The 18,730-nt window shown below is 39.3% G+C and overlaps 3 protein-coding genes across 6 annotated transcripts; 1 reads left to right on the forward strand and 2 right to left on the reverse strand.

Annotated features, from left to right (window-relative positions):
- Nucleotides 1–202: 202 nt before the first annotated feature.
- Nucleotides 203–4,014, reverse strand: mrm2 (mitochondrial rRNA methyltransferase 2). Of its 3 annotated transcripts, XM_076883341.1 has the most exons (3): nt 3,899–4,014; nt 2,020–2,299; nt 203–1,301 (listed from the first exon to the last, which is right to left on the reverse strand). In XM_076883341.1, the coding sequence occupies exons 2-3, from the start codon at nt 2,267–2,269 to the stop codon at nt 871–873; spliced, it is 681 nt and encodes a 226-aa protein (XP_076739456.1). In that variant the 5' UTR covers nt 2,270–2,299; nt 3,899–4,014; the 3' UTR covers nt 203–870. The 3 variants fall into 3 exon arrangements, with proteins under 3 accessions (XP_076739456.1, XP_004552288.1, XP_004552289.1); XM_004552231.2 differs by lacking the exon at nt 3,899–4,014 and having other exon boundaries at nt 2,020–2,404; XM_004552232.2 differs by lacking the exon at nt 3,899–4,014 and having other exon boundaries at nt 2,032–2,403.
- On the forward strand, nt 3,552–9,795 carry nudt1 (nudix (nucleoside diphosphate linked moiety X)-type motif 1). Its single transcript, XM_076883342.1, has 4 exons — nt 3,552–3,800; nt 3,911–4,071; nt 6,831–6,972; nt 9,486–9,795. The coding sequence occupies exons 2-4, from the start codon at nt 3,916–3,918 to the stop codon at nt 9,656–9,658; spliced, it is 471 nt and encodes a 156-aa protein (XP_076739457.1). The 5' UTR covers nt 3,552–3,800; nt 3,911–3,915; the 3' UTR covers nt 9,659–9,795.
- Nucleotides 9,796–9,886: 91 nt separating this feature from the next.
- snx8a (sorting nexin 8a) lies at nt 9,887–18,343 on the reverse strand. Of its 2 annotated transcripts, XM_004552235.2 has the most exons (14): nt 18,227–18,343; nt 18,045–18,111; nt 17,211–17,338; nt 16,292–16,421; nt 15,339–15,529; nt 15,109–15,229; nt 14,443–14,579; nt 14,198–14,278; nt 13,933–14,093; nt 13,615–13,744; nt 13,451–13,519; nt 12,893–13,042; nt 11,499–11,648; nt 9,887–11,190 (listed from the first exon to the last, which is right to left on the reverse strand). In XM_004552235.2, exons 2-14 carry the CDS (start codon nt 18,064–18,066, stop codon nt 11,110–11,112), a joined length of 1,551 nt encoding a protein of 516 aa, XP_004552292.2. In that variant the 5' UTR covers nt 18,067–18,111; nt 18,227–18,343; the 3' UTR covers nt 9,887–11,109. The 2 variants fall into 2 exon arrangements, with proteins under 2 accessions (XP_004552292.2, XP_076739455.1); XM_076883340.1 differs by lacking the exons at nt 18,045–18,111; nt 18,227–18,343 and having other exon boundaries at nt 17,173–17,295.
- Nucleotides 18,344–18,730: the final 387 nt, after the last annotated feature.

Consider the following 18,730-nt stretch of genomic DNA (forward strand, 5'->3'; position numbering starts at 1 on the left):
CGTGTCCAGCTGGAGACCTTTGTGGCAAGTCATTCCCAATCTATTTCTGTCACTGGACTAAAAGCATAAAATGCCCTCCAAAAATGATAGTTGCTTGTACATGAAAACGAATGCACTAAGACGGGAAGAGAAGATAAAGATATCGTATATGCATCTGGCTCTGGTGAATGGCGCTTCAAGTCAGGACAAGACTGTGACACTATACGACTACAAAATGTGCTTTTATTTCATGACCAGTTGTACTAAAAAATAAAAACAAATGAAAGTGTTCACCTCAGTGATTTAAAGGAGATCTGTGAAAATATGAAAGAAAGAAAAAAAAGAAAAACTGAAATGACTGTGCTTATCACATTTTCACAGGAAATGGACATGTTTTCACTGTCAGAACCCAATAACACTTGAGTAGCATCCCACTTCCAGTTAGTCATACTGTGTTTGACTCTTATGTATTAGTTTTCCCTCTCTGTGAGCTCTCGGTGAGAGAATTATTACATATTTCTACATGGCTGGCAGTGCAAATTATTAGCATAAGCACCACTGGTAGATGACTTTCTGTAACAAAGCAAATACCAGTCTGAGTGTGTAGAACAAACACTTGGGGCAAACAATAACTTCAGAGAAGCACTGCATTGGGCTCTTGAGGGATATCAAACTGATTCTTGCATAGGTTTACATATTACTGATTCACTGCTGCTGTGTTAAGTTTGCAGGGCTTAAAAGCCAGCATCACAGTGTTTAATGTGTTTGCTTCTGTGCCTGGAGCAGTCAGCCTTACCGATGCCTCAACAGTGCCATCTTTTGATGACAGCCACTAAGAGAGCCCCTTCGTCATGCTCAGACTGAACGGAGCACACACTCCATAATTAAACATCACTTTATTGGCCTTCTGTACATTCTAGCAAGGAAATATCGTTCAGCTGAGTCTTTTCTGCTGGAATCTGGCTTTAAAGTCCGAACACTACTGAACACACTTGAGAGCGTTTCCTGCAGTTTATGAGCAAGGATCCCGTCCCAGTATTTACAAAGAAGAGAACCCTGGGGCTGTAAAATTTTCTCAGCCAAGTCTATCAAAGACAAACACATTGTGATGAGTTTCTCGTGGTCCATCTCTCTGAAACCGCTGGCATTGGGTGCCATGTCGCTCAGGATGACATGAGCCTTGCCGTGGGGAAGAAGCTCCAACAGCTTGGCATGTGTGGCAGGGTCTGTGACATCGCAATTGGACAGGAAGTGAGCACCATCCAGAGGCGGTATGTTCAGCAAATCAATGCCAACAACCATACCACGAGGCAACTCTGGATCTAAGGTAATAGGAAAGATAGTGACTTTAATTTACAAGCTTATTTTTTCTGTTATTTAAGGCTGAGCTACAAGAAAGACAAGTCTGGATATAAAAGCCAGTCTATTTCCTTGCACGATCAACTAGAGAAGCAAGACAACTCATTTGATAATTATAATAACACATAATTATATCAAATTATAATAGCACATGTTCTATATTATCATCAATACACGTTTCTTTTGTGAATTTTCTGCTTTTATTAATGCATCTGCCATAGGCTTCAATAACTTTCAGCTTGGTAATACATCACAGTCTATCACATCTGCTTCTGTTTTTTGCAGAGCACTGCTTTTTGTTTGTGTGGTAAATGTAGTGCAGACTCTTCCCATCAATCTGCATCACTAGGAATAAACGCCGACATGATGGATATTAAGAGCAGCTTCGGTTTCTGAATGCTAATATTCAAACCACACTGCAGATATTTAAAAACGAAATCAATCAATATGACATTTTATGATGCCTATATAATCTTATTAGGAAAATTAGGCATGAGCCACAATACTTTACGCTTGGAAAACTACAGAACCGCTACGCAATAGGGAAAAATCGGACAAAATATTGTAAGGTTGGGCTCAAAGTCGTCCCTGACATACAGTCTTAGCAAAAGCACAAACTCTAGGTTAAACGTCGTAACAATCATATCATGGCGCCCCTCCCACAAACCTGTGTGATCTCACCTGTCCTCTCACCTGTCACACCTGAATTGACCCTCTGGACTGCCACCTGGCTCCAGGCTCCAGGAGCAGCTCCGCAGTCCACCACAGTGTATCCAGGTTGTAAGAGCCTGAACTTGTCATCTATCTCTAGAAGCTTGAAGGCGCTCCTGCATCGAAAGTTTTGGACCTGGGAAGCTTTGACATACGGGTCTTTAAGCTGCCGTCGGAGCCAGCGCTGCTCCGCTGGCGTCTTACCCTTCAGTTTCTTCATCAAACACAACGAGAAGTGCAGATATCTCCTCTGCAAGGAAAACATCCACATTGTTATTACATTGCGCAGTCACGTGTACCGCATGCTGAACTGCGCTTGCGTCGAAATACACGAGCCCCCCCTCCTCATTGGTTAAGGGCAAAATCGTTAGGTGCGTGCCTATATACGTCCCCTTACTGCAAAACATGTACACAACAAGTGTTCCTATCTGGGACAGATTGAAGCTAATGTGCCTAATTTATTTTTCCATTTGTTTTAAGTTTATACAATACTGAGAAATCCTAGGTCACATTTCTTTATTTATTTTTTTACTGTGTACAAAATCTTTTAATGTGTGGAAAACAGGCAGGCTATATTAAGCCAGACTCTTATTACAGTGCTGTAATATGTGCAGAAGGTGTGACACTGTCAAAGACAGACGAGGCCTCCCCTAATGGAATAGATTGCAGCATATGTAAAGCACAAATGCTTTCCAAAACGCTTTGGAGAGTTTGATTGGCGAATAACACATTGGCTCACCAAGGTCACCAATTCGATTCCACTCTCTTTGGGGGTTCTGTCAGGAAGAGCATCTGATGTAAAACTTTACCAAATCAAAACATATGGAGCTACCAGCTGAGGCAAGTACCATGACATCCAAGTACTCCAAGTACAGGAGACGAAGTGGCATTTCTTCATTTCCCCTGCAGTGATTTCACATTATGGAATGTTGTATGCTGTTAAATGTAGATTCAGTTGAGGGCCGGGAGACTGTCAGTAATGATCTTTACATGCAGATAGTTCTCCAGATTCTCTATAGTTCAGCCATTCATCCATTTTCCTTTATTTATTCAGTTGTTTATCTGGTTGGGTTTCTCTATAAACTTGTAATAATAATATGGGCCACAAAGATGATTTGTTGCAATTTTAGATTGGAAAATGTTCTTCAGTTTTTGAATGGTAAACTGAACCTTAAATTTTACAGATTTCAGATGGAATCTTTTTTTGTAAGGCATGACTAAAGTGCATTTAAGTATTATTGCTTTTCTTATTATTACTAATAGTCTATAGACTATTAGTAATAATAAGAAATGAAAGCAAGTAAATACGCTTCTAAGGCCTGGATGACTGAGAACCATCAGAGACATAACGAAGCTTTTAGAAGCAGTTTTTGTTATATTAACAAAATAAAAATAATCAATCAATAAATTACTGATAACCTCCATTTGTTGTTGGGTTATCGTGAGATAACACGTGCTGTAACTGCAGCATTAACCAGCTGCAGTTTCTAGTCGAACACATTTCATGGTAACCACGGTTAACCGATCTAGCAAGAAAGCGATGGACCCGGTGAGCTGAGTTTACGTCAATCGTACTCATCCACGCTCTTACGTATCAGCACATCACGTGACAACCGATCTGCAGCTGCACGCGGGAGTTGTTGAACTCAAAGTATACTGTTTTTATAAGCAGTTTTTCGTCTTTTTTCTTTCGGCCACCGCTGAGAAAAAAATTCCTTTTTTCAATACGCTAGCACAGTTTTACTTAGCAGGTAACCATGTTAGCACACAGCGGAGTGTGCAGCTGATTACGCTTACTGTGCAGCACAGTGGAGATGCATTGCGTTAGTTTAACATCAGATTTCTTTACCTCCACACTCAGGCGAGATGTTGAGCTCCAAGCTGCTGACCCTTGTGCTCATTGTCCAGCCGGGCAGAGTGCTACTGGGTATGAAGAAGAGGGGCTTTGGTGCTGGAAAGTGGAACGGGTTTGGGGGCAAAGTTCAGCCTGGAGAAACCATTGAGGACGCTGCTAGGAGGCAAGTTTAGTTGCGTTCGACATTTTTTATATTAAAAAAATAATAATTATAATAAAAATAGACTCACGATTTAAATGATTTTGAAATGAAGTGGTCTTAAGTGTGACGAAACTAATTGGGAAGCTACGATTCTCATGGGGACCAAAATTGGACAATAGAAGACTGGAAAAATGTCAAATGGTCTGAGTCTCAATTTTGACTGTGACACTCAGATCATGGGGTCAGAATTTGTTGTAAACTACAGGAAAGCATGGACCCATTCTGCCTTGTATCAGGGCAGTATTGGTTTAATGTGTGGGGATATTTTTTTGGCACCTTAGTACCAGCTGAACATCATCTAAATCATAGGTGTCAAACTCTGGCCCGCGGGCCAAATTTGGCCCGCAGCCTAATTACATTTGGCCCGCGAAGCCATACCAAATTACTATTAGAGCTGGCCTACTGGTATTATACAGCTAATATATATATTGGTTAGTATTAAGCTTTGCTTGTTCCACATTCAGTTTTTCAGCAAAACTTGTTTGAGTCCATAAGAAAAGATTCATTCTTATATCTGGAGGAATAAATATATTTCAATAAATATTAACGTTAGCCCGCGACTTTTTTCCAGTTTTGAATTTTGGCCCACTGTGTATTTGAGTTTGACACCCCTGATCTAAATTCTAATCATCTAAATGCTACCAGCCTACCTGAATATTGTTGATGACCATGTCCATCCATTTATGCACCACGGTGTGCTCATGTTCTAATGACTCCGTCCATCAGGATAATATGCTTCATCCCAAAGCTTAAATCATCTCAAACTATTTTCTTGAATCCCCACCACAGCACGTTTGGATGTGCAACTATGTTTTTTGTTTGTTTGTTTGTTTTTCTAGTTGGGTTTTTGTTTTTTTGGGGGGGGGCACAAATTTCTGCAAACACAAAGCATCTTTCAGGGTTTTACAGGTGTAATTTTTATAGCCCTTGTGGTTTTATCTAAAGTAGTTCTAAATCTAGTTTAATCAGTTTCGCAGTCCATATTATCACATCAATATCCACTTTGATATCTGCCAGGGTATCAATACACTTATAGCTTTAACATGAACCATTAAAAACATATGACAAAACATAACACTGGGTTTGGGATTTTAAGACGAAACTCTGTTTGTATGCAACAGCAAAGTACCAATGTTGTGCAAGGGTTAAGAAAACGACTGAAAAAGAGGGAGTTTGATATGTTTTGAGTACTCTGTAAGTGTGTGGGGGGAAACACATTAATGTGAAGTCTGGACAATCTGTGATCAATCATCTGCAGGAAATTTGTTTCAAAGCAAAGGAAGGAAACCCCCAAAAAGCTATCGGGCGAGTTCTCAAGCCGTTTTTCCTTAAACACGTAGTGAGACCAGCTTTGTGTTTAGGATATTTGGATGCAATGGGTAACAAGACTGAGTTAGAAACACTTAGTTCTTCATGTAATGGTCAGGTAAGGGCAATACTGAAAATCATCTTAACCCACTTCTCAATCCTAGCTTCACTCCTTCCATTTAATAAGTCCTGGTCAGTGAATAGGCCAACACCAATCAAAACATTTCTTTTAGTGAAGGGAACTTAAGGTTGTGTTTGGCTTGAGTACTGGGGACTAAAAAGCTAAAATGAGGACCCTTAGATAACGTGCTGTGACTGAGAATATTGCTAGACAAAAGAGCTTCTTTTAAAAAGTGTGATTGATTAAAGAAAAAGAAAAAGAGGAAAACTGCAGTTTGTAATTAATAGTCCTAATCATATAAATTAGTGTCTGTTAATATGTTGAGTGTAATGTATAATATTCTGTGAAAGGAACGTTAAAATTCACTTGCTGCTCTCATCTACCAGCAGCTTTTAATGTGGAGTGTTTTCTTGGATGCTGCTAATGCATAATTTTTGCAGTTGTTGGTTTTTTTTTTTTATGATTGGGATGAATCCCCTGAAAATAAAACAAAAAGAGCTACTGCATCGTTCCAGAAAATCTGAATTTTTTTTCAGTCTTTTAAAAGTCGTCATCCCTGCCCCTAACAGTTCTTATCTCTGAAGCTCTTGTGATGAGTAAGATATGTATCAAGTGTACCTTTACCAAGATTTAACATTCTGTAAATGAATGATGACACACACGGCTGCAGCTTTCCAGCCACCAGCCAAGCACATCATCAAAACAGGAACTGACAGGACCCAGTACAAACTCTTTATGCCGGCGAGGCGTGATTGCGGATGCCGCTCAGGTGCGTCCGCCTCCTCTGCAGCGGCACCGCAGACCACGCCCTGCCACACCTTCATAGAAAGCGACAAAGCTCTTATATTAATTTCTTCTCTGACGACACATTTTTATTAGAAAGCACGTCACATATTAGTGTATTAATGGTAAGTTCATGGTTAGTTACTTTTTAAATAAATATGGGAGAGAATAAAAGTACTACAAATTTGACATTCAGTCAACCTGAACATGCTATTTTGGCATATTTTACTACCCTCTGCAGTTTGCAACAACACTTTGACCCCGATCTCAATGTTCAGCCCACAAGCTCTTATCCAGACCTTTCACTCTCATACTAATTTTTTTTAATAATCTTAAAATGTTTTGTGTAGAGGGTAAAGCAAATGCCACAAATAGATTGTGTCCTAGAACCACCGATATCATTACTTTGCCATTTTTAGTTGCTTTTAGTGCCCGTGTGACGTCTACGGTGAGCTTATTTTTAAGACCCACGTAATTAATCATTTATTTGATGTTTTTTTCCTTTCAGAGAGCTGGAAGAAGAAAGTGGTCTCACGGTGGATGCACTCGACAAGATCGGAAATATCAAATTTGAATTTGTGGGAGAAACGCAGCTACTTGATGTCCATGTTTTCAGAGCCGACACATATAATGGAGAACCGACAGAATCCGATGGTATCACATCCGCTGCACCACACTGAAAAATGAAGAAATCCAGTGGTATCATAGTTTGAAAGTGGTTGAAATGAGAGGAAGGAGAGAGCTTGGGGTGGTGAATTTTAGTTCACTGTTGCCTATACGTTTCAGATAATGGTGTCCTATGAGAGGAGATGCAAAGATTGTTTGTTGCACAGTGCCTAACAGTTTGGCACGAAAATATTTTATATTTTAATATATTTATAATAAATATAATTGAGTCCTAATAACGTGATATAAACCATTTTTTGTAACTTACTGTTAAAGTGATGTTTGACCCAAACTTATATCAACAGTTCGTTTTTCATATCTGTCACATTTCTTATTGAAAATAATATTTTAAAGGTTTTATAAAATCAAATTTGTTGAATATGCAAATCCATCCACTTTGGTGACCCCTTAATAATAAGTGAGCAGCCGAAAGAAGCTTTTTAAATGGAGTTGAGTAGAAATGTTAAGTAGCAAGGAAAACTATAATATAGCTAATAATTGCGCAGTACTGGAGCAGATGTTCATAGTTAAGAGTTCTATGAAGTCTGTGAAAAGCATTTGACCTCCTCCTGACATCTTCAGGGGGCTTTGTTTTGCAGGCTCTTCTAGTTTTATATTTTTCCAGCAAAATTAAAAGTGAAACAAGCAGTCTGAGCAAAGCAATTGAAGCCAAATTCTTCTAATAACTAGAGTCAGGCGTCACTGGGGGGGTTTCATGGCGTTTGCGTTCCATGCAAGGTTTATGATAGCAAGAATAGGAATAGGCGTGATGTGCAAGCACTTTGTGGTTTTTGATTTGCACTACTCGGTCCTCCCTGAGTAGTGCAAATCAAAGGTAAGGTACAATAACTTACAGCAGACAGAAGATTGGAGTGTGTGTTCAAAGCAGAAGGTTACAATAAAGGTTTGATTTTAGTGATGTTTCTTATTTGAAAGAAATGAGTACATGAGGCTAGAGAGCTGAGGTTCAAAATTCAAATGCTGGTCAAAATAACTGCAAAACTCCTCACAGATTATTTGATGTTGCAGGGCTAATGACCGATCTCCTTAAAGAAGCTGTCAGGCCTGAACACATGGGCCTCAGTTTTGAGATACTTAAAGACACTCAGTCGGTAATGACAGTGAAAACTGGTTGATAGGTGTAATAGGAAAGTATAGCTACATATTATCAGATGAGCAGCAGTAAGAAATATGAGATCTCTAAAACATGAAATATGTAATGAAAGCAGAAATGGTACAAGGGTGGAGCTTTGAGAGATGTCACATGGGAAAAGAGAAGATAAAGACAAAGTTATTATGAATTTTGAAGTCTCTGTCAAATAACTATTATTAAATTTGAGAGCAGTGCCAGAAATACCAGATCAATAATATGTTTGTTGGTTTGGTCTGGTCACTGGTATACTTTTTTTAAGTACAATGTCCCTCAACCAGCTGAAAAAGCTGGTAAGCTGGTAAGCAGTAGTTTTGCGAGTTATTTTAGAAATTAGTAGAAGTCTGGAAACGGGTCTGCAATTGTCTAAACCAGTCGTATCCTGTGTTGGATTTTGTTTGACTATTTGACTGTTTTGTGTGAGATACACAGAAGTAGGAGCGTGTGTAGTATATTTGTGAAGTGGAAAGAAAAATCTATAATTGTGCTCTCAGTGGTAAAGATTGTAAATAAACAAAGAAGAGTTGATGCCCTTAGCAGGAAGAACTTGCAAGGATGTCTTTCCAGGCAATTTAGCCAAGGTCAGCAAGGTGAAGTCTGGAGGCGCTCGGCAAACCTCAGCTCCTCGAGCGTTCAGGCATTAGCAGTGAACCAAAGAGTCTGGAGGGTAAAAGAAGTCAAACAGTCAGGAGGTGAAGTAATAAGTAGAGGGAAAAAAGCTTAACTGAAATGTGGTGAAGTTAAGGGAAATTGTGTAATGTGGTTTTAACACTGATTTAACAAGACAGAAATTAAAGTTGGAAAATACTAATAACCAATTGGGGGATTAATTAAGTATGAGGTTTGTTTAGTCAAGAATAGTCTAGTCAAGCCATTAAATTAAAAAAAAAATAAAGATCCAACCATTTCTATCATCTTCTTAAGGTTAAGAAAGAATGAATGAATATGGTGGAGTTTTTTCTCTCTAATCTTTGACTAGAAAAATTCTAAAAAGAGTAATTTTAGTGACAATAATTATTTCAGCACACTTATGAGCATTTTAAGGCACATCAAATAACATTAAGTGTTTGATTTTAACAGCTTATCATATAAAAGTTTTGTTTTGTATAAAACAGATAAGATAAGGCAGGAAATGAGTGCAAGTGTTATCTGCACTACTGTAATACAGATGTCTGTTGTCTACTTAGGATTGAGGTCCTAAAACAACTTGAATTGATTTAATAATAATTCTCTCCATTCTCTGGACAGTAACTAAGAAATGACAGTGAAAAGGCAGATGATATCTGAAGGCAGATGATAAAATGCTATTTCATTCTCCGGAGGTCTAATTATTTTTTCTTTTGTTTTCTAGAAATGAGGCCCCAGTGGTTCGAACGTGACAAAATTCCTTTCAGTCAGATGTGGGCCGATGATATACTGTGGTTCCCTCTGATGCTGCAGAAGAAGAAATTTGTTGGATACTTCAAGTTTCAGGGTCACGATGTGATTCTCAGCCACACGCTGGAAGAAGTGGAGGAGCTCTGAAGGGAAATAATCGAGCTGTTACTGGTGGCATTTACATCAGGGACCAATATAAAACCTGTGAGAAATACCAGGAATAATCCAACGGCTGTTTTGTGTCATTATGCGGAGGAAACGAAGATATCCTGTGGAGGGTTTACATGTTACGCAGCTGTAACACAATTAGAAACCTTTTTATTTCTTTACAGGGATTTTTCCCCATGAAAATCAAAGCAGCACTACACTGAAAGAAAACATCCATACTCTCATTTTATTTTTAGAGTATCTGATTCAACACAATTCAGGAAGCACCTCTTTAGTGGAATATTTACAGTATATACAGTTCTGAATTCATTAGGTTTCATATTCTGTGCAGCACGTTTCCAAAATTAAGGCGATTACTAAAATAATTGTTTCATACTGTATGGGAGTTTCTTCATAAAATACATGTTTAAACCAGTTCATTTGCAATTTGGAACATAGCTTCTTTAACATGAACCCCAAATTGCACCTTTGTTACATATATTTGAGTAAAGTATATTCTCTGTTATATGTGTGTACAAAAAACCAAAAATGTACATAATTTTAGAAAAGTACAAAGTCAGACAGTGAATGAGAAGAAAATCCAGCAAAATTCAGACATTTTTGTCCGGATAATAATACATCTGTTGGCTGATGTGCGCAAAAATCTTCTTAAAAAAATTAAAAGTGATGATTGTTAAATTGGGGTGATGCAGGAGTCCTGCTTTTATGTACAGCAAAGGAGTGTATTTAGGCAGCTTTGTCTTTGGTAGTAAATCAATAGCTTATAGTGTTATTATTGACATTATGTCACTAGTGCCAGACATTATCCTTTCATAGATCTCACCTCTGCCCTTCATATTATCCTACAGTTTAAGGTCAGATGTTTGAAATAGCTTATAAAATAAAAACTGGGACGCTTGCAAATACTTCAGGCAGCGAAAACTCTTGTTGTAAAAAAAACAAAAAGCAGGAAAAGTATGCCAATACACATCCCTACGAACTAACATTTATAAAATAAAATAATATACTGGTTCAATGTTATTAAGCAAGAACATTAAGGTTTTTAATAGTCCCACCCTTTAATAAAGTCAGCCTTTCTGTCCTTTACTACTTATTTCATCTTAGTGTGGAAAATTTAAATATCACATACAGGTGCTTTAACTAAAGCAGAAATTAATGCACCAGCCTTGTATCCGTTGTAAAATAACACTTCATAGGATTTTCCTGACATGTTCAAATAATTATAAAAAGTTAATGGTGAACTGGACTTTACGCAGAAGCAGAGCATAAAGTGTTTTACGAGCCAGCTGTTCCATGCAGGTGATATGGCCAATGATCAGACAAAACAAAACTGAATGAAAAAGCTCTGCTCCCCCCCTTTAGCATTATTTTGTAGTTTGTAATCCTCAGTGGCTGTGTTTTTCCTTTTTCATCTCATGTACATTTAGGTTTCAGATGGAGTGTTTCAGTCCATTGTTACCGCTGAAGAGACACCCAAGCTTTGGCTGCAATTCACTCCACACCTCCCCCATCTAAAAAGAAAGGGAAAACAATAGTGTATTTTACTGCACAGAATATATTGCTCAATAGTTTCCAGCTTTAAAAAAAAAAAGAAGCATTCAAGTACTTGAACCACAGAAACTGAAAACCAGCGATCAGAAGGAAGTATATAACCATTACTGCTTTGCTTGGTTTCTAATCCCAGATGAAAAAGTTCGGTCTGTTCAGCTGTACCATCCATCAGTTTCAGTAGCCAATTTAAAACTTATTTGACCTTCCTGGAGTGGTGTCGCCATAAAGGCGGATCTGTAGAAAAGTTATTTTCAAAAAACTGTCTCACCTCTCGGTGTCCTTGGACCTGGGAGTTAACAAAAGATCCGAGAATGTGCGAGGTAATCGGAAGGTAAGTGAAGATAAGCTGTGTTTCTTGATGAAGGCAGAATAGGGAGAAGTAGTTACGCAGCTCCATGGTCTGGATGGCATTTTCTTGCTGTTATTAGAATAAACATACAGTAAGATGTCTTTACCGTTTATTAAAGGATGGGAATGATTAGAAATAAAACACTTTATATAGAGTAAGCATTGTCTATTTTCATATGTACAAGTGTTGGTACTAAATAAGGAAAAAAAATAAAACATGATGAAGCTCTACTCTCATTGCCAAAACAAGAAGCACACAAATTATTCAATTACATTTAAAAGATTCTATAGGATTTAAAATTTTCCATTTTGTGTTGTCACGTCAACACTGCAATTACCTTTCATCATTCATTTATGACTGTTGTACATAATACATATCTCACATATCAGTCAACTAATAATCTCTGTTTTTAGAGAGCATTATATGCATTGATGGGACACTTTATGTATATTTTGTCTGCATAACCATCTCCAGGGTTTACAGAGAATGGCTTGAAAATGCTTTGTTAATGACAGAGGTCAGAGTGGAATGGCCAGGCTGCTTCGATCTGATAGGAAAGCAACAGAAAAATAAATAAAAAGTAGCAAAAGAGCGTCTCTGAATGCACAACACATCTAACCTTGAAGCAGAAGGGCTACAACAGTCAAAGACCACACTAGATACCATTTCTGTCAGCTAAGAACAAGAAGCCGAGTCTACAAATTCACACAGATTCACCAAAACTGGACAACTGGAAACTGATGAGTCTTGATGTCTGCTGTGAGATTCAGATTGTAAGGTCAGAATTTGGTGTAAACATCATGAAGGCATGGATCCACCCTGTTTCGTTCAGGCTGGTGATAGTGATGTAGAAACACGGGGATATTTTCTTTGCATACTTCAGGTGCTTTAGTACCAGTTAAGTGTTTAAACAGTCTATTGAGGAGTATGCCTGTCCCTTTATGACCACATTGTCCCCATCTTCTGATGGCCATTTTCAGCAGGTTAACATGACAATGTGTTCACTGTACTCGAATGGCCTTCATAGTCAATACATCTCAATCTAATAGAGCACCATTGGGATGTCGTGGAACAGGATAATGTGCAGCTGACAAATTTCTCTCATCCCAACATTTATTTTATTTTTTTTTTAATGGCTCACAAGGCTATAGCTCCATTCATATGCAAACCCACACAATTATACGGTCAGTGTGTGTGTTTTCAGGGCACATGTTACTTTTATATGAACTTCAGTCACTGTAGAATTTTACTTTTAAAGCAATAAAGAAGTTCACACTCTAAAGGCTCACAAAAAGAGAAGATGAAATGATCACCTGAACAATTCGCGATTCCAGCTGCTCCACAGATGCCTGCTCTTTGTGCTGCACAGTGGCACTCATCATCTGCCTCTTCATCACACTGTACTTGTGCAATGCTTTCTGGTGCTCATGGAGGACGCCCTTCTCATGCCGCTCACAGAGATCCTTGAGAAACAAAGTACTTCTTTATTTGACTACAAATTGTAGGGAAACACGCTGTGCTGCACATAGCAACCAGGGGTAATGGAAGAACTTTATGCATGTTGTTTTTTGGTTAATAGATTTGATAGACGCTGTGGAAAATGATTTCTTGTTAACCCACCAGCTGCTTTGCAAAATCAAAAAAATTCCACCCACGAATAAAAACAGCAATTTCAATGGAGTGAGGTTAAAACAGTCCATTACATAATAGTCTGACTTTGGTTACTAAATGCACTTCAATTTAAATTTACAAATATTTATTGTGCTTCTATCAGAAAACAGCAGGCAGAACAAAAGTAACTGCCACACAAAAGGTTGAGGATCCCCTGGAGGTGGAGTGAAAGGCGAGAACCAAAAGTGAAACTCACTCACCCTGTACGACTGCAGCAAATCCAGGAAAAGATTCAATTTTTCCACAACATCATCTTCTTCTCGCTGGCCCTGAGGACATTAACAAAACAACATTTATTACCCAGTGCCAGTTTTGGACAAACACAGCAGAGCAGGTGGTGAAGATGAAAGACTGAGGGCTGTACCTGCTGAGCAGCTTTGTCAGACAGCACAGCAAACTCCACAGAAAGGCTCTTCAGCGACTGGCGCAGGGTCCCCCAGGTGCTTTGTGAAGAGGCCAAGGAGGGAAGAGGCGAGGCATCTGAGCCCAGTGTACTGCAGAAAATACAATATTACAGAGGGAGAAAGTAATATTGTGGTGTGCTAGCTGCCAAACTCATTTCAAGTTAACAACCAGGAACAGAATCACAGATAACACTGAGGATTTGAACCTTATTACCAAAAACTCCAATACCTGCGGATACTACAGAAAGATTAAGTTTATACCCCTAATAATAAAATACCTGAGCTCTTTGCCAAACATGAGGAGATCAGATGCATTGTCCTTAGAGCGCTCCACCATTTTCTCAGCTCTGTCCCGCAGCCTCTGGAAGCTGTTGTGGATATTTCTAATCATCTCTCTGCTTGTCGAAAACTGAGCCTGAATGTCAGCTGGGAGATATTCCTGTAACGCAAGCGAGGCAAAGCTCTTTTGTGCCGTCTGAATCTTTAAAAGCAGGCGATTCTTTATGAGAAAAGTACAACTGGAGTCATCAGCCATGTGCAAACCTTTGCCTGAGTTGCGATTCTGTTAATCATGAACTCGTCACCCGTTTTCTTACAAGTGTCACGCAGCCTAGACTGAACATCCTGTGTGGGAAGAGGAGGGTGAGGAGGTCAGAGTTTTGGGGGGGGGGGGGGACACAGATTAGCTAAAACAGGATGCATTGCACTGTCAGTCATCATGACCATAATGCTTACTGTGCAACAGCCAGCACAAAAGAAACAGGGAGTAAGTTAAAGAAACGACATACAGAGCCACTGAAAGTGAGGAAGGTCTTGACCAGCTCATCCTCTGAGAAGAAAGGATGTCGAGCCACCAAGTTAAGAAATCTGCCGAGGCCACGTCTCCTCCCCTCAATGAACTCCCGCTCGGAGAGCGAGGTCAGGACTGTGGACAGACGCAGCAGAGAGCAAACATGATGAGCAGTTTGACCAGGAGTGTTAGCACTGACAGAGAGGGGTGTTCGGGGTATAAAAGGGGGCAAACTTTAGCTTAAACTTGAAGTCCATGTCAATTTACTCAAAAACCATAAATGGAGAACTCTTCCGATGTTATGCATCAAAAAGCACCAATGGTGGAAAGGTTGATTTGCATATGATGATGCATTTTTTTAAAATATTCTACAGTTGATTAAGACGTAAGGGAGTCTGTGTCTAACCAAGCGTGTTTGTGAGGATTCATCAGTGCATAAGAATCTACATAAAGAGGAAACAGCTGGATTTTTACACATCACTAGTTTCTTTATTCTTATTATTTATTCTTTACCCGCCAAACTGCTTGGCTACGTGTTTGTCAACCATTCTGTCGAGAGTATACACCCAAATAATCTCCAAACAAATCTGAAGTAACAGACATGTTCAGCTAAAAAAAATAAACTGTAAAATGATTCGATGCAGAAACAAAGACCCTGACCTACCTCCTTTTAACATCCTTTTAGGTGGCAAAGCTGGCACGACTCTGTAGGCAAATCTCTGAAGCAAAACCTCGTGGAAGACATCAAAGTCGCTATAACGCCGGTAAACTGATATCTTATAACGCTGAATAAAACAAAAAGACAAGAAAATTTAAGAGAAAGAGTAATAGTGTAGTAGTTCACATAGTGTTCTAGACCATTGTAACACACATATTTAATGTATCAGGTTTTACCTGGCTGGTGACCTGGTACTCCACATGTTTGAGGAACAGGCCTTTCTTCTCAGGAATGAGCTCCACCTGGACCGTGTCTTTCCCCAGAAGCTCGTCCAGCGTCTGCGACAATGTCAGCACGTCGTCCTGAGCCGGCTGCATCCTCAGCGTGCTCAGGTCCCTCGGCTCCCCGAGCTGAGGTTTCGGTAACTCTGACAACCACACAGCAACAACCAAGATCCAATATTTGTTTTCCGTGATTGAATCAATGAATCTAGAGAGAAGTGAATTTCCCAACTGCGAGGAATGCCGATGTTAAAACCAAGACTACGTGTTTCCCTCTGTTTGTCTCCTGCTAGCCCAGTATTGTGTGTAGCATTCATGTGATCTGCTTTTCATTTCTTCTAGGACATTCCAGGAAGAACGTGAATTGAATGTAATGTACTCCCACAAATGCATAAGACTCATTCTGGAGCTGACAAGGAAGTGGCATGCAGCAAGCTGCCACACTGGCCACACCTGAAATAACAGAGAGAGCCTTAAATAATCACAGAAGGTCGGGGATGGATCTAACTCAAGCCAGCATAATGGCTACCTCAATGAAAACCATAAAAACCTCTCCCCCTGTCATCTTCCCTCTGTGGGGCTAGTGAAAGAATGCAACACTTAAATATAGCAAAGTCTTCCCTACCAAAATAAAATAAAACTAAATGAAGCCACGTGAGGCAAGTGAAATGAATATTTTATGCAGTTGGTACTTTTCAGTTTAGAGCTGTCATTTTAAAAAAAAAAACTTCTATTTAAAAGTGAAACCTTACATCTACATGGTCAATAAAAAGAGCGACATTTGTATCTTTGCAAATGATTTATCCTGACAGCAGAGGAAATGCTGGCGTTGCCGTTTTACACACTGAAGACTTTCCAAACTACTCATTAAGTAAAACATTTACTACACTGCTGTCACTGTCCCCTACCTAGTATGCAGTTCTCCAAGAGTTTGGGACTCGGTTGCTTGCCCTGCTGAGCGAGAGCAATCAAAGCGAGTGCTTTATAGAGTGATAATTTGCTCAGGAATCCATCGGAGGAGTCAAGATGCTCAGCAATCTGAAGAGAACAAAAAAAAATTTGGCCTCAGGGTCACAATCTTACAGTCTGACAACCAAATTCAAATGTGGTTTGCATTCCTTTTGCGAAAAGTGCGCAGTATACACAAAGGCAATGATATGCAATGAGGTCAGGGAAGGGGAAATGGGAAACCTGCAGACATTGTAACTTCAGAGGAATTTCATATTGTGGATGTGTTGTACATCTCAGCATTAATGCAAACAAAAACCACGGGGCTACACCGCTATGTATTCAATGCCTACAAGCCAACAATACTTCCTGCTGATAAGATATTCATCCCACTATCATTTGTCTCAACCACTCCTCCAACTCAGGGTGACAGGGGCACTGGAGCCTATCTCACAGTGGCGACCTGATAAAATATTATGTCTTTATCTACTCTGTCTGCATTTGCTAACACTAACTCACAAAGCATCCCTTATCAAAATTAAAGTGAACAGTTGAGCAAAAATGTGGCATAGCAGCCCATTTAATTTATTAAATTGTCTCTTTGACTAAAGGCTTCAATTCACCAGTCTGTAATCCTTTTCTATGCCAGCCTCATGTCACTATAAAACTGTGAGTGCATGTGTCACATTGGTAATATGCAAAAAATAGGGATGAGTCAATGGGATATTCCTCTATTATTTCGGTTCAGTGTGGGCTGTATAGTCCATTACAGTAGGCTGCTTTGGGCCAGTGCCGGTTAATAAGTAAAAGTTACAGTTTTAGATAACAATGCAGTCTCTACCTGTCGCAGCATGAATGCTTTAAATGTGGACCCCGCACCTGGTTTAAGACCACCTTGGAGAGATCGGTCCTTTGGAGCAGCCGCTGAAAAACCTCAACCTGCACTCTCTCATCTGTCCTACAGCGGATGGCCTCATGCACTTCCCTGTAATAGGCAGGAACTGAGCCTAAAAGAGGAACAACACCTACATAGCATCACAACTGCCCAAATATGAGAAATATGCCATCATTATAATGAAGTGGTAACCAGTGCAGGGGTCACGAGAAACTAATTTTATGAAACTACAGGATTTATTTCCTACCTCGTGGTTTTATATTACCCCTCATAGAAATTACAGGCTACTGTGTTGCCTTGAATCTTTTAAGGCATCCAAAAAACAGACAAAAAAACAAACAAACAAGAAAGAAAGAAAAAACATCGGGAATTATTATATTAACAACTTCAGTTTTAGAGCAGTGCGGACTAGATAAGATTAATACAGCTCAGATAAGATCACTACGGGGTTTTTAGGTATTTCAGTGGACAAGGGAAAGTTTTCCAAATGGAAGTAAAACAGCTCCCAAACTAAGTAGCACTGTTCACCGCTTACATAACCTTTACCGGGAAAAATCACCAAGACTGTAGCTTTACTGGTATCAAGAAAGCATCAACTGGTGAGATAAAACGCGCACATGAGGGCTTTTCAAAAGAAGATTGATTCCGATCGTAATGTTGCCTACTCAGAAATTCTCATAGCGATTTTAGTTCGCAGGAATATTCACACTTTAAACTTTTCCGACATCGCAACGTCGAGAAAAATAAATAAATCCAATGTGGAAATCATTTGGCGATACTGTCATAAAAAGGACTTTTAAGAAGTTTTGGCACTCTACCTTCACTGATCTCTCCTGCCATGGTTCAGTCTGTCATGTGAGCACGGGAGCACCTCCATGTGATTTCCTGAAGAAAAGAAAAAAAACATGCAATTTATTTCTTAAAGTTGTAGCGATCGCTGGCGCAAGTCCGAGCCCAGAGATGAATAATCCACATGAATTAAGTGCAGTAATTTACTTACAGCCACAGTTAATCACCAATTGTGCCTTTAAACTGCATTAATCCGAACCAAGAAACGGATCTGGGGTGTGAAGAAGCGATTTATGAAGCTCCCAACTCTGTGAGACCGAGGTTTATCAGACTTGCAATGGGGGAAAATGTCTCGAAGGGGGATATTTATTTCATGGTTTCACTTGGGAGGTTTAATTTTAGTTTATTCTCTGTTCCTCATTCTTTAAACTTGTCTGCATGAGCAATGGTGCCTTCACGTGCTCCTTCTATATTTTAGCTTGAGGGATAACAAGATCCACAGGCAGAGAGTTTAATTGACGTGATCGTTGTTGCTGTACACATAACCGCACTGTTTTTAGCTGTATTATCTTTACGTGTTGTTGTTGTTTTGTCGTAGATATCAACAATAAAGCAGAAAGAGAATAGAAACATGAAACAAAATAAACAGAAAACACTCTCAGATTATCAATACACATTATTTTCAGGAATAATGTGCAAAAGGCTTGAGCCACAC

The sequence above is a fragment of the Maylandia zebra genome, linkage group LG4 (assembly GCF_041146795.1).
Source record: "Maylandia zebra isolate NMK-2024a linkage group LG4, Mzebra_GT3a, whole genome shotgun sequence".
NCBI classification, from domain to species: Eukaryota; Metazoa; Chordata; class Actinopteri; order Cichliformes; family Cichlidae; genus Maylandia; species Maylandia zebra.